A 13,459-nucleotide genomic window follows, 5' to 3' on the forward strand; every position below is an offset into this window, starting at 1 on the left:
AGTAGTGAATGGCGGCTACGCCTCCCTCTCCTTACTACGTTACGCGTCCACCGAACTTGCTGGGTTTTAGAAGGGGGTGGTAGTTGGGAGGGGAGGGGCGGGGCAGAGGACACAGCGAGCAAGTGGGGCTCTGAGGAACCCAGCGGGGATGATTGACATCTTGTCCGCGTGAAGGAGGTTGCGGGGGGGGGGGGAGGCGGACAGGAGGGGAACGCAACAACATTCCGAAATAGAACGTAAACAAGAGAATAGATGGCCAATGATCGGAGGCGGTGGCGGCGGCGGCGGCGAGAGATAGGGGGAGGGAGGGGGCGGGGTCGGTGCGCAGGCAAAGCGGTTGGCTTGGTGTGTGTGTGTCTGTACGTGCGCGCGTGTGTGTGAGCGTGCGCGCGACCCCGCGGCCGACACACGCGCGCGCGCTCGCGCGAGGGGGACTGATTCAAGTTGAGTTGTCAGTCGCGGCGTGCACGCGCGTCACATGTCGAGTGAGAGCTCGGAGCGGAGCGGAGCGTAGGGAGGGGGGTTACTCACATCGGGCTGCGCGCTTGTTGTGGTTCGGTATTGGAGGCGGAAAAATAATAGGCAGTTTTTTTTTTAAAAACTCCGTAAAGTAAGCCCAAGTGCGTCGTGTTTTTTTTTGTTGAAAGATCAGCTGCTTTTATTTTCTCTGGGGTTTATTTTTCTGTAATTGTTTAATTTATTTTTGAATCCTGTTAAGTGTGTCCGGTCCGGTCCGGTCTCTCAGTATGGCGAGTCCGCCTGAGCCCTGCTCACCGAGCGCCGAGAGCTTCTCGGACGTGAAGAAGGTGGGTTACTTGAAGAAGCCCAAAAGCATGCACAAGAGGTTCTTCGTGCTGCGGGCTCTGAGCGAGCACGGTCCGGCCAGGCTCGAGTACTACGAGAACGAGAAGAAATGGAGGCACAAGGCGGGCGCTCCCAAGCGCTCGGTCCACCTGGAGAGTTGCTTCAACATCAACAAGAGGGCCGACTCGAAGAACAAGTACCTGGTGGCTCTCTACACCAAGGACGAGTACTTCGCCATCGCTGCCGACTGCGAGAGCGAGCAGGAAAGTTGGTTCCAAGCGCTGGTGGAGTTGCACAACAAGGGCAAGGTGCCCGAAGACCGTGGTGCCAACGGGGACCGAGAGCGGGACGGTGCTGCTGGTTCGGCCAACAACGTCAGCGGCATGGGAGCGGGAGAGGACAACTACGGAGAAGTAAGCCCCGGCCCGGCTTTCAAAGAAGTTTGGCAAGTGGTCCTGAAACCCAAAGGCTTGGGACACAGCAAGAACCTGGTTGGGATTTACAGGCTATGCCTGACCAACAAGACCATCAGTTTGGTGAAGCTCAACTCGGACGCGGCCGCCGTGGTCTTGCAGCTGATGAATATCCGCCGATGTGGACACTCGGAGAATTTCTTCTTCATCGAGGTGGGCAGGTCAGCGGTGACCGGTCCCGGGGAGTTTTGGATGCAAGTGGACGATTCGGTGGTGGCACAGAACATGCACGAAACCATCCTGGAGGCGATGAAGGCGATGAGCGAAGAATTCCGACCCCGCAGCAAAAGTCAGTCGTCTTCCAGCTCCAACCCGATCTCAGTGCCTCTCAGAAGGCATCTGAACAATCCGCCACCGAGTCAGATCGGATTGAGCCGGAGGTCACGGACCGAAAGCATTACTGCCACCTCACCTGCTGGCAAACACAACTCGTTCCGGGTCCGAGCATCCAGCGACGGAGAGGGCACCATGTCCAGACCAGCCTCTGTAGATGGCAGCCCGGTTAGCCCCAGTGCCACCAGGACACATTCTCATCGTCACCGCGGTGGCTCCAGGCTGCATCCTCCTCTCAATCACAGCAGGTCTATTCCCATGCCATCCACGCATTGTTCCCCGTCAGCCACAAGCCCAATCAGTTTATCGTCCAGCAGCACCAGTGGCCACGGATCCACCTCCGACAGCCTTTTCCCTCGGCGTTCCAGTGCGTCCATCTCAGGATCACCTAGCGATGGGGGTTTCATTTCTTCAGATGAGTACGGATCCAGTCCGTGTGATTTCAGGAATTCCTTCAGAAGCGTGACTCCAGATTCCTTGGGACACACTCCTCCTGCAAGGGAGGAGCAGGAGCTAAATAATTATATCTTTATGGGGAAACATTCTAACCTGGCTCCAAATTGTCAGAACAGGGGTACTCAAAGGTGGACTCCGACTAAACCTGAAGGTACAGATTCAGATAAAGGTTTTAGGAAGAGGGCCCATTCATCAGGTACTTCGCCACCCACAGTGATGCACCAAAATCAATCTTCCAATGCTTCCTTTGAGGAATACACGGAGATGACGCCATCTTACCCTGGCAGCCGGTTATCATCCTGTAAGAATTCTGCTTTCGTACCCACTCATTCATACCCCGAGGAGTGTTTAGATCTCCAAATAGGAGAAGGCGGGCGTTTCAGCCAAATGGATGATGGTTATATGCCAATGTCACCTGGAGTAGCTCCTGTGCCCAATAAAAGTGACTACATGCCAATGAGCCCAAAAAGTGTTTCTGCTCCACAGCAGATTATTAATCCACGCCAGCACTCGCGAATAGACTCAAATGGGTATATGATGATGTCACCTAGTGGCAGTTGCTCACCAGAAAATGTGAACTATGGAAAAATATGGACCAACGGAGGGAATTCCAAACTGTCTGTTGAGAGTAATGATGGGAAATTGACATGTAGTGATTACATAAATATGTCTCCTGCAAGTTGCTCAACAACAAGCACTCCACCAGACTGCTTCTTCAATCCAGTTGAAGAGCCTCATAAACCTGTTTATTCGTACTTCTCACTGCCTCGCTCCTTTAAGCATGTGCATAGAAAAAATGAAGAGTCCCCTTTACGAATTGCTGTAAATTCAGGCCGTCTTTTGTATGGAGAAGATTCTTCTTCATCTACAAGCAGCGATAGTTTAGGAGGACAAGATGATGGGCATCATACAGTTAACCTTGTTAAAAAGGAATTATGTGTACCGACGAAAGGTAAACTTGTACGACCCACTAGGCTGTCACTTGATAATACTAAGGCAAGCACGCTGCCCAGAACACGAGAGCATCCCCTTCCTCCAGAGCCAAAAAGCCCAGGCGAGTATGTAAATATTGAATTCAGCGACAAAGCCTTTTCTTCTAGTTCATTGTCTCTCGTTGAGCCCTCTTCAGTTGCAGGGAATCATCCTGTTCGACAAAGGCCACCCATGTCAGAATACATGAATATGAATTTAAGAACAGACGCGTCCAAGTTTGTTTACGTATCAAAATCTTCAGTGGACATCACAAGCTCTGCAGCTGCCTGCACTTGCAGAAAAGATAGAGGACAGGCAAGCTGTGACTATGTTAGTATGCAGCTAGTTGCCACCTGCCCAGACTTATTGGAATCGTCAGTGAGTAACTATACTGAGATGACAGTCGGTGGAGGTATAACGCCTTCAAAATCTGTTCTACCTCGGGAAGAAGAGAGCTCATTGAATACTGTTTCTGACGTAGTGCCTGGTCCTCTGATGGACCAGATTTCAGGGAGGAGTGCCTTTACTGTGCTTAATCTTGTCCCCAATCGGAACCAAGGTGCCAAAGTTATCCGTGTTGATCCCCAAGGAAGGAGACGACATAGTTCGGAGACCTTCACTTCCACAGCCAGCGTGACTGGCATGACCCTATCTTATGTCGATCACATCAAACGGCATAGCTCGGTGTCCTTTGAGAATGTGTGGCTTAACAAACCAGGAGATTCTCTGGCTTCAGGTGCCAAAGACCAGTCAAATGATACCACAGTACAGAATGATTTTGAAAATGGTATGAATTACATTGATTTGGACTTGGTCAAGGATATTAACAACAAAGAATGGACCTCCTCTCAGCATGTAACCCCTCATCAACCTCATGAAAATACCTCTGGTGGTGATGATGATCTGAATTCATATGCAAGCATCACCTTCCAGAAGCCAGATGAAATAAGTAAGCCTGCAGAAAGGGAAGGTAAGGGCACAGAACTAAATGCTAATAGTCATTTTGCCAATTGCGAATATTTTGCTTCATGGACAATTTTTTGTACTTTTTCCAGCATTCAAAATGCCATGTTTTGTCAATGTCTGCAAAAATGAATCATTGAGCGCTCAAAAAAAGTTTAAAGTAGAATTTTAGCCGCTGAAGTTGCTTTTTTTTAAAAAGAATTATAAGTGTATGGTTTCTTGTAGAATATTTCAGTATCTTGAATCTGGATTGGATAATTTATGAAATTATGATTCTTGAAAATACAGAAATTTTCAGATAGTCGTATTGGAGAAGTATGTATCTAAATTTAAAGCTTTTTTACAGATTTAGTAAGGACACCCCTTGGGTATCATCCCTTGTCCAATCTGTATGAAAATTTGTACATCAACAATTCCACTAAATGGAATAGCTGGGTTGGTGGTTATATTTACATCCTACTGTATATGTAAATGGTTCTACATATAAAAAACTGGTCCTGAAGATTATTTGCTTAATCTCCATATTCTGTCAATAAATATTGGGATTCATCTAATTCTTATGCAGGAATAATAAAGCAGTCCTCTAAATGTTAAATGTAGTATAATGAATTTCTCCAAGAGCTAAGATTTGTATTTTTGTGTGTGCAAATCCTGTCTACTGAGTTGTGGAGAGGCAACTTGAGCTTCCAGAATTAGTTGCTTTGGTTGCAGGAATTTTTTTGAAATTGAGAAGACTATGCATTTTCCCAGTTAGATCTGTTTATGGAATTTTTAGTGCTCAGCAAGAGCGGGTTTTGAATTAGTCAATTCCAATGAGAGTTGCTATTTTGGAGCCCCTGGCCTGAAAGGGGAACAGCATCATATGAGAGGCCAGTATGCTTGGCTTATCAGTTTGGCCACATGATCAGCACTACAGAGTTTGTGAGGAGCTGTAAAAGATTTTAATAATTAGAAAGCAAGACCTGGTGGTTCCAATCGTCACTCCCTGCGACTTGGCAGGAGCACAGTAGAGCCTTGTAGCTTTCTTTATATCATGCTTATAAAAATAGTGAAATGGCTGCAACATTTATTGAATATTTTGAAGAAATCTGTGGAGCCACTGAGCTGCCTTCATGGTTTGGCAGACTTTTATTTCACCACAAGCACACATCATTTAACCCTTTTGACAACTGAAGCAACAGTACTGCAGCAAAATAAATCTTCTGTTTGTTCAGCAAATGTGAATTAAGAAAAGTTTCCTGAATCCATGTGTTTCCCTGATGCAATGGTTGAAGGGGGAGGAGAGCCTTCAAGAATGTAACATTGAAAACATGAATCAGGGTCACAGTTGAAGTTCATGTAGAGTAAATCTTATCTTTTGGAGGGATTCCAAAGGGTGTATTTGTAATCTGAAGAGTACAGGTATACATGTTTGTAGATTACAGACTACGTTTAATGAGGAAGATTGCTATTTGTGAAGTAGAAACTTGCAGAAGTATGTTGAAATATTCCAGCACAGAGTGATGCAGATAGTGTTCTACAGTAGTATTGGGCGGGCGGGGGGGGGGGGAGGGGGTGGAAGATGGAAGAGAGAATCAGAGTGAGTCAACTTGTGCATGTTTAGTGGCTACTTACAGAATGGCATTGATAGGAGATTGAGTGAAGGTCTTGTGCCAGGGAATTACAATGGTGTGGGTGGAAATCTGGAGAGGGCAGAAAGGAGGAACAAATCAGCAAATATCCAATGCATTGGTGTACATGTAATAAGATATATTTTTTAATATAAATGTTTCCTGTGAAAGGTAGTAGCGAAGGATACTCACATGCTAATTTAATATTACTGCTCTCCTGATTGAATTATTTCTCCACAAGTGTATCTTGAAAGTTAGAAAGGGTTGCAGTATGTGGATAGTTAATGTCATTCAGTCATTTGCTTCAGCTTTTTATTTGTCAAGGACACAGACTATAGATTTTTTTCTGGTCACGCTGCACAGATAGATAATGCACTCATAAATGGCATTGTCTACTGCAAGAAGAATAGATCTAGATATGATTGTGATGTCCTATAATTGTCATTTCCACAGGCAGGTGTGAGCTAAAGAAACTTTTTTTGTGGGGGGGGGTGCAAAGACACATTGTGCATACAAAATGTGGCTTGTGCATTTAATGGTGCTGACCTCTGCTCTACCCCTGTTCAGTGACAAGTAAGAACCCAATGTATGTGAAACAGAGGTCAGTACCATAAAATACACAAATTGTACATTGCATTGCATCACAGAAAGATATTGATCGTTTTTCTACGGCCTCATTGTTTATCTTTGTATTTAAAGTATTTCATTCTTGGAACTTTGGAGGTGTAAAGAGTAAACAAAAGATTAAATGATTTGTGGGATGTGGAAAATGAGACATTTTAAAAAGACGTAAGGTTTATTTAAAATTGGGTACCATATTAGGAACATAAGAAATAGGATTAAGAATAGGCTATACGGCCCCTCGAGCCTGCTCCGCCATTCTATAAGATCATGGCTGAACTTCTACCTCAACTCCACTTTCCCGCCCAGTCCCCATATCCCTAGATTGCCCCAGTGTCCAAAAATCTGTCACTCTCAGTCTTGAATATACTCAATGACTGAGCATCCACAGCCCTCTGGGGTAGAGAATTCCGAAGATTCACAACCCTCCTGAGTGAAGAAATGTTTCCTCATCTCGGTCTTAAATAGCCGACCCCTAATCTTGAGACTATGATCCCTAGTTCTAGACTCTCCAGTCAGGGGAAACAGCTTCTCAGCCCTGTCAAGCCCTCTAAGAATTTTATACGTTTGAATGAGATCACCTCTCATTTATCTAAACTCTGGAGAATATTGGCCCACGCTACTTAGTCTCTCATCATAGGTCAACCGTCTCATCCCAGGGATCAATCTAGTGAATCTTTGTTGCATCCCTCTAATGCAAGTATATCCTTCCTTAGGTAAGGAGACCAAAACTGTACACAGTACTCCAGGTGTGGTCTCATCAGAGCCCTATATAATTGCAGCAAGATCTCCTTACTGTTATACTCCAACCCCCTTGCATTAAAGGCTAACATACCGTTTGCCTTCCTAATTGTTTGCTGTACCTGCATGTTAATGTTCTGTGATTCGTGTACAAGGACACCCAAATCCCTCTGATTACCAACATTTCTTAGTCTCTCACCTTTTTAAAAATTATTCTGCTTTTCTGTTCTTCCTTCCAAAGTGGATAATTTCACATTTCCCCACATTAAACCACATCTGCCACCTTCTCGCCCACTCACTTAACCTGCCTATATCCCTTTGCAGCCTCTTCGCGTTCTCCTCACAACTTACTTTCCCACCTAGCTTTGTACCATCAGCAAACTTGGATACATTACACACGGTTCCCTCATCTAAGTCATTGATATATGTTGCAAACAGCTGAGGCCCAAGCACTGATCCTTGTGGCTCCCCACTAGTTACATCTTGCTAACCCGAAATTACCCGTTTATTCCTACTCTGTTTTCTGTTCGTTAACCAATCCTCAATCCATGCTAATATATTGCCCCCAATTCCATGATCTCTAATCTTGTGTATCAAGACTGGGAAATAGAATGTGTGCAGAAGCATTTTGCAAAAGAATCCAATCTGGATGCTAAGCAATAGAACCAGATTAGTGTAGCCAGGAGTTAAGTAATTGTAACTGGGCACCACACAACTTTCATTTTCATGGGTTTACTTCATGATCAGGTATGTTACTATGGTCTTGTTTTGTTTTCAGTAAATGTTATAGGTTAAAGACCATGGGTATTGAATAAATTAAGCAGTTGATATGAGGATTGCCTGTAGCTGAGTAGATAAAAAGAATATAAAGTCTATATAACTGAGTGTTTTTGGCAAAAACACCCATGATACAAATGGTTACAGTTTTGCATATTTTCCATTATAATTTTTTTTAACGTTCCTGGACTTGGCAGCGTCCTTAGAGAAGCAATTATATATTATAGTAGAGCATGGCTTCAGTTCTGAAGAGAGCGATTGCACCATTCCATAACTGTGGGCTCATTGATAGCTTGTTTAAAACCACAAGGAGGTTGATATGAATGGGAATTATTGCTAGAAAATTTGCGAGGAAATGATCTCCATTTACTGTTTCCTTTTAATTTCCCGCTGAAAACTAGTTGTTTAAAGGACATCTATTTGTGTCCAGTAGACGTATTGGAATCAATATATTTTATATACTGTTAGCACTAGAACAATCCTAAGAGCTTCTTTCCTCAACGTTCCTTGTGCCTTGTTCATTACATTGTTTTTGCTGGTCAGTGATTACTTTTTAGTGTGTGGATTTGTTGGTAGCATCATCCTGAAGGAAATTGCAGTTCTTAATTGCAATGCAACATGCTCTGCCATTTTGTTATTAAAGGAACCCCATGTATGTGCGTGTACATACTTGTGTATGTTCTTTTGTTAGTGTAAGCTTGCTATACCATCTATCTAATCAAATCTTCAGTTACATCTTCATGAAGGACTAGAATGTAAATCTGCTTTAAGGACATGAAACATAAGAAATAGGAGCAGGAGTAGGCCATACGGTCCCTCGAGCCTGCTCCGCCATTCAATAAGATCATGGCTGATCTTCGACCTCAACTCCACTTTCCAACCTGATTCCCTAGGTGTCCAAAAATCTATCGATCTCAGTCTTGAATATACTCAACGGCTGAGCATCTGCAGCCCTCTGAGGTAGAGAATTCCAAATACTCACATCCCTCTGAGTGAAGAAATTCCTCCTCATCTCAGTTCTAAATGTCCGACCCCTTATTCTGAGACTTTGTCCCCTAGTTCTAGACTCTCTGGGCAGGGGAAACATCCTCTCAGCCTCTACCCTGTCGAGCCCTCTTAGAATCTTATATGTTTCAATGAGATCACCTCTCATTCTTTTAAACTCCACAGAGTGTATAGGCCCATTCTACTCAATCTTTCCTCATAGGACAACCTATGTGACAACCTCTGTTCATTAAGATCTTTTCCACTCCTTATTGCTGGTTGGGCATTTTATCCTAGCATACCAAAGTATACTATTTAACAGTCAAATCTGCATTCCTAAAATTATCTAAATTCTTTGAGGACATAACTTGAAGGAGGGGGTTGAAGCTAAGGAGTGGATACTGCATGTAACAGAGTATTCTTTCTGTGTGATTGTACAGTATCTTTACAGTAGTTGTCTTTCCTTTTTTTTTCTCTTTATCTCTTCCTACTCCTCCCCCCACACACAAAGTTGCTAAGTGTGGATTAATGAACTGTTTTTAGGTAAATGAGATTAGGCTTGAATACAACATTTGGTTGCTGAAATCTCAGTGCAAGCACAATACCTAACCTTTTTTATATTTCCAAATATACTTTATTTCATAAAATTTAAAAATACACACAGTCCAATGTAAAAGGGAACAATTTCAAGCAATATAGTTCAAACCAATACAGTGCAGATCGTACACACTATGATCTCATTATTACAATTCAAAACATAGTACATATCCTCTAAAACATTCTGTATAATACAAAGTAGGGCGGCCTTTCCCATAGAGTCTTTGTGTACTCTGCACCTCGCCTCAGTGCGTCCCACAGCACGTACTCCTGGACCTTGGAGCGTGCGAGTCGGCAACGCTCGGTCGTGGACAGCTCCTTCAGCTGGAAGACCAACAGGTTTTGAGCGGACCAAAGGGCCTCCTTCACCAAGTTGATGGTCTTCCAGCAGCAGTTGATACCTGGCTCGGTGTGTGTCTCGGGGAACAACCCGTAGAGCACAGCATTCTGTGTTACCGAACTGTTGGGGATGAACGAAGCACAATACCTAACCTTCGAATGATTTTAAACTTCTCAAGACTAAGATAACTGGATATTTTGTGAGAAGTTGGTAACTGCCACCTAGTCAGCACTCACTGCCATCAGTAGTACTGTGTATATTTATCTTTTCTTACTGCTACCACCATAGAGGTTTCAATGGTCCTGTATTGAGAGAGTATCCACCATATTAACGGGCCTGTAGCTTTGTCCAAAAATTGTGTACAGCATGAACTGAATAATTTAAATTGAGACTCCAGTAGTAGTCAGGTCATCACCTTAATAGTAAAGTCATCAAGAGTGTGGGAAGTTGTGAAGTAAAAACGGATGGGGGAAATCCTAAATACATCTGATGACTCTTGAAGAAAACTATGAGGGGTGTGAAATGCAGTTGTCAGAGAAATTGTAAGATATATTCTGCTCTCAAAACATGAAGTCTGTCTTTGACCGGTATTTCCTTTTGTAGAAAAATGTTTCCAGCTGTGTTACATCAGCCTATTTTTTTCTTTGTTCCACAATAAATGAACATTATGGGGGTCAGGGATTAATTAGACATTTTTGTCGGGGGAGGGAGATGAATCTGCTTCCAGATGCTCTTTCACAAGAGATTCAGACATTTACTTCTGTTTCCCATTTCGGCCCTTAAATAAAGTCTGAAAATGTTTTCTAAAAACTATAAACATCGTATAAATAAATATATTTTTATAAGTTCTAGAAGTGAAAAAAGGCTTCTAAATCAGTTAGGCACAAGAATAGAAAAGCATACAGCTGGGTGGTAGAGGAAGATAAAGATACATATCCAAGAATGGAGGCAGGGGTGGAGGAAAAGGGATTACCTGAGGATGAGTTACAGGAAGAGATCTTCCATTTGGGGTGTGGAGGGGGCTACGAGGCTATGGTTGTAATACTGTATTAGCTGGAAATTGATATTTGCAGTGAGTGGTTTGCAGCTGTAAATATCCTGTTGCACTGTAGGCTTCTTCAGCTGTAAATGTCTACACTTGCACACAGCTGAGCTCCTGACTGGTAAAGTGTGGGCAAGAACATCTTTGTTTTGCAGACATTTTTGAAAAACCTCTATTTTAAGTTAATAAGAGCCCAAGAAGTCTTGAGCACTTTTTAAACTCACTTTGACAATGAAGTGGAGTTATACACTCCGTACACAGGACCAAGTAGGATGAGACTGCATCACGATAGGGGGGGCCTTGTATTTCATTCACCCATTAGGACCTGACCGTAGAGTTCTTTGACATTTTTACATTGGCACTTATTTAATTCAGAGCGTTCAGATAAGGAAGTTTGCCATTCCCTAAATTTACACTTCCTTATCTTGCCTATGCTGTCAGTATTACATTGCTGTGAAATGCAAACTTTGTCATAGCAACCCCAAAATGATTGTATAATGGCAACCCCTCAAGAAAAGCACATTATTTGAGGGGTGGGCGACTGAGGGGAAACTGTGTAGTTGGTAGGGGAAGATAAAGGAAAATAAAGAGCCTTTCAAAATGAGATGTGCAAGCAAAAGTCTTGGCGTCACACACTTCCCCTGTACGTAGTCAAGTTACAGCCACTTTTTATTTTGTAAAACCTTATCCTGAGCCTCGTTCAAAAAAAGAACAGCTGTTTTCATTACAATTTATCATCAATTTTTTGTCAAAAAGCCTGTTTTCATCAGTTTGACCTTGGTAATACTTGGGATGGGGAAATGGGTAGATTGTAAAGAGGAGGTATACAACTGAGAGTGGTGCAAGGGAAAGATGTGCTGATAATGATGGGAGTTTTTTTTGCAGTTTGGTTTCAAAACATTTTTGCAACATCAAAATTTTGACAGCAAGCATGTCTCTGCAGGAAGGTCTTTTTCTTGAAGCAGGTGCTTAGTTGTATGTAGTGGGGGAAGTGACTCATGGAGCCTTTGAACTGGATAAGGAATGTGTCTGGGGAGAGGAGACTGAATGATTGTTTGCTGCTACAAGCCTCGGGGCCTGAAACTGGCGGGGAGGAATGTTATTGTGTCTTTTAAAGCAGGTTTCTCACATGTCTTTATGAGGCAAGGCCCCCGTGGAGTACCCTTCATTACCCAACATAACAGTGGCTGCCTGCCCATCCTGATCTGATTGGGTAGTAATTGTTTGGCCAGCCTAGAGGTGAGGGGCCACTGGAAGGTTCCATATTGCATCTACTGTGACCCCCAAGTTGAGTTCACAAGCCTGTGTTTGAGAGGAGCGTCGACTAAAGAGCAGTTTCTAAATGTTGATGGATTCTCCACTAGGAATTGGGCCACACAGTGTGACCAGGTCGCAAGAAGCTATTCTGATTGCTGGGTTAACACCATTTCCCTGTTGAACAAAAGCAACAAAGTTTAATATGTTTAATTTTTTTATATAAAAAGAGAAAAGCTTGGGAAATTAGGAGTTTGATCAGTTTTTTCTCAAAAGATGCCTGTATTAACTAACCTAGGTGATACCTTTTCCTTATATGTACCCATGTTCAAATTAATAATGTGGAGAATATGTAAGCATGTACTGCTCCATCCTTGATTTATGTAAAGCATGAGGAGAAAGTTTTCAATACTACAATTCATGAGGGCTCTGGAAATGTTCATTAATTTTTTTTAAACTCACTGTTTCTATACCTGACCCATGGACAGCACAGGTCAACCGAACTAGCTGGTTTGAGGATACACTTATATTTTACCCATAAATAAAAGTAACATTTTATTTTAAATGTTTTTAGTGAATGTCTTGGATACATTTTATATATTTGAAAACTAATGTAACCATCTTATGCCATTATTTATAACAAAACTCAAAAGTAAGGTGATTAAAGCAATTATACAGTGAGGCGCTCTCATCTTTATGCTTGACATTGCATCCTGCTTCAGGAGAGTGATGTCAGCACGCAGTTCTCCCATTTTTACATTCGGAGTGGTGCGCACATCTCCATAAGCACACTGGGCTCCATTTTTGTAAAGGGACCGACAGGCAGAAAATGCTGTGACTGACTGCTTTATCCCGACAGCAGAATTATGGATCTCCATTTTCATAGAATAGCAATGAAGTTAGAATAGGGCTTGTTTACAGATTTAGGTGACAGAGGGAGGCCCACACGTCAACTGTCAGTTACCATAAGAGATAGGAGCAGGAGTAGGCCATTCGGTCCCTCGAGCCTGCTCTGCCATTTAATGAGATCATGGCTGATCTGATTTTTACCTCAACTCCACTTTCCTGCCCTTTTCCCATATCCTTTGACTCCCTTGCTGATCAAAAATTTGTCTAACTCAGTCTTGAATGTATTCAATGACTCAGCCTGCACAGCTTTTTGGGTAAAGAATTCCAAAGATTCACGACCCTCTGGGAGAAGAAATTCCTCCTCATTTCCATCTTAAACGGACGACCCCTTGTTCTGAGACTATGCCCCCTAGTTTTAGATTTCCCCCATGAGGGGTAACATCCTCTCAGCATTTACCCTATCGAGTCCACTCAGAATCCTGTCTGTTTCAATAAGATCTCCTCTCATTCTTCTTAACTCCAATGAGTATAGACCCAACCTGTTCAATCTTTCCTCATAAGACAACCCACTAGCTACAGATTGCCATTTTGAAAATGAACCTTTTATCCCGACTCTTTGTTTTCTGTTAGTTAGCCAATCCTC

General features: G+C 43.0%; 1 protein-coding gene across 2 annotated transcripts in view; it reads left to right on the top strand.

Moving 5' to 3' along the window:
• Window positions 1–470: 470 nt before the first annotated feature.
• The window catches only part of irs1 (insulin receptor substrate 1), a 47,087-nt gene continuing 34,098 nt past the window's right edge, over window positions 471–13,459 (top strand). The window contains exons 1-2 of one of the 2 annotated variants that reach the window (XM_067995108.1): window positions 471–620; window positions 719–4,008. In XM_067995108.1, coding sequence (XP_067851209.1) covers window positions 747–4,008 — 3,262 coding nt within the window. In that variant the 5' untranslated portion in view covers window positions 471–620; window positions 719–746. Of the gene's footprint in view, window positions 4,009–13,459 lie in introns of both variants that reach the window. The other variant, XM_067995107.1, reaches the window with a different exon arrangement.

The sequence above is a fragment of the Heptranchias perlo genome, chromosome 13, assembly GCF_035084215.1.
Source record: "Heptranchias perlo isolate sHepPer1 chromosome 13, sHepPer1.hap1, whole genome shotgun sequence".
NCBI lineage: Eukaryota > Metazoa > Chordata > Chondrichthyes > Hexanchiformes > Hexanchidae > Heptranchias > Heptranchias perlo.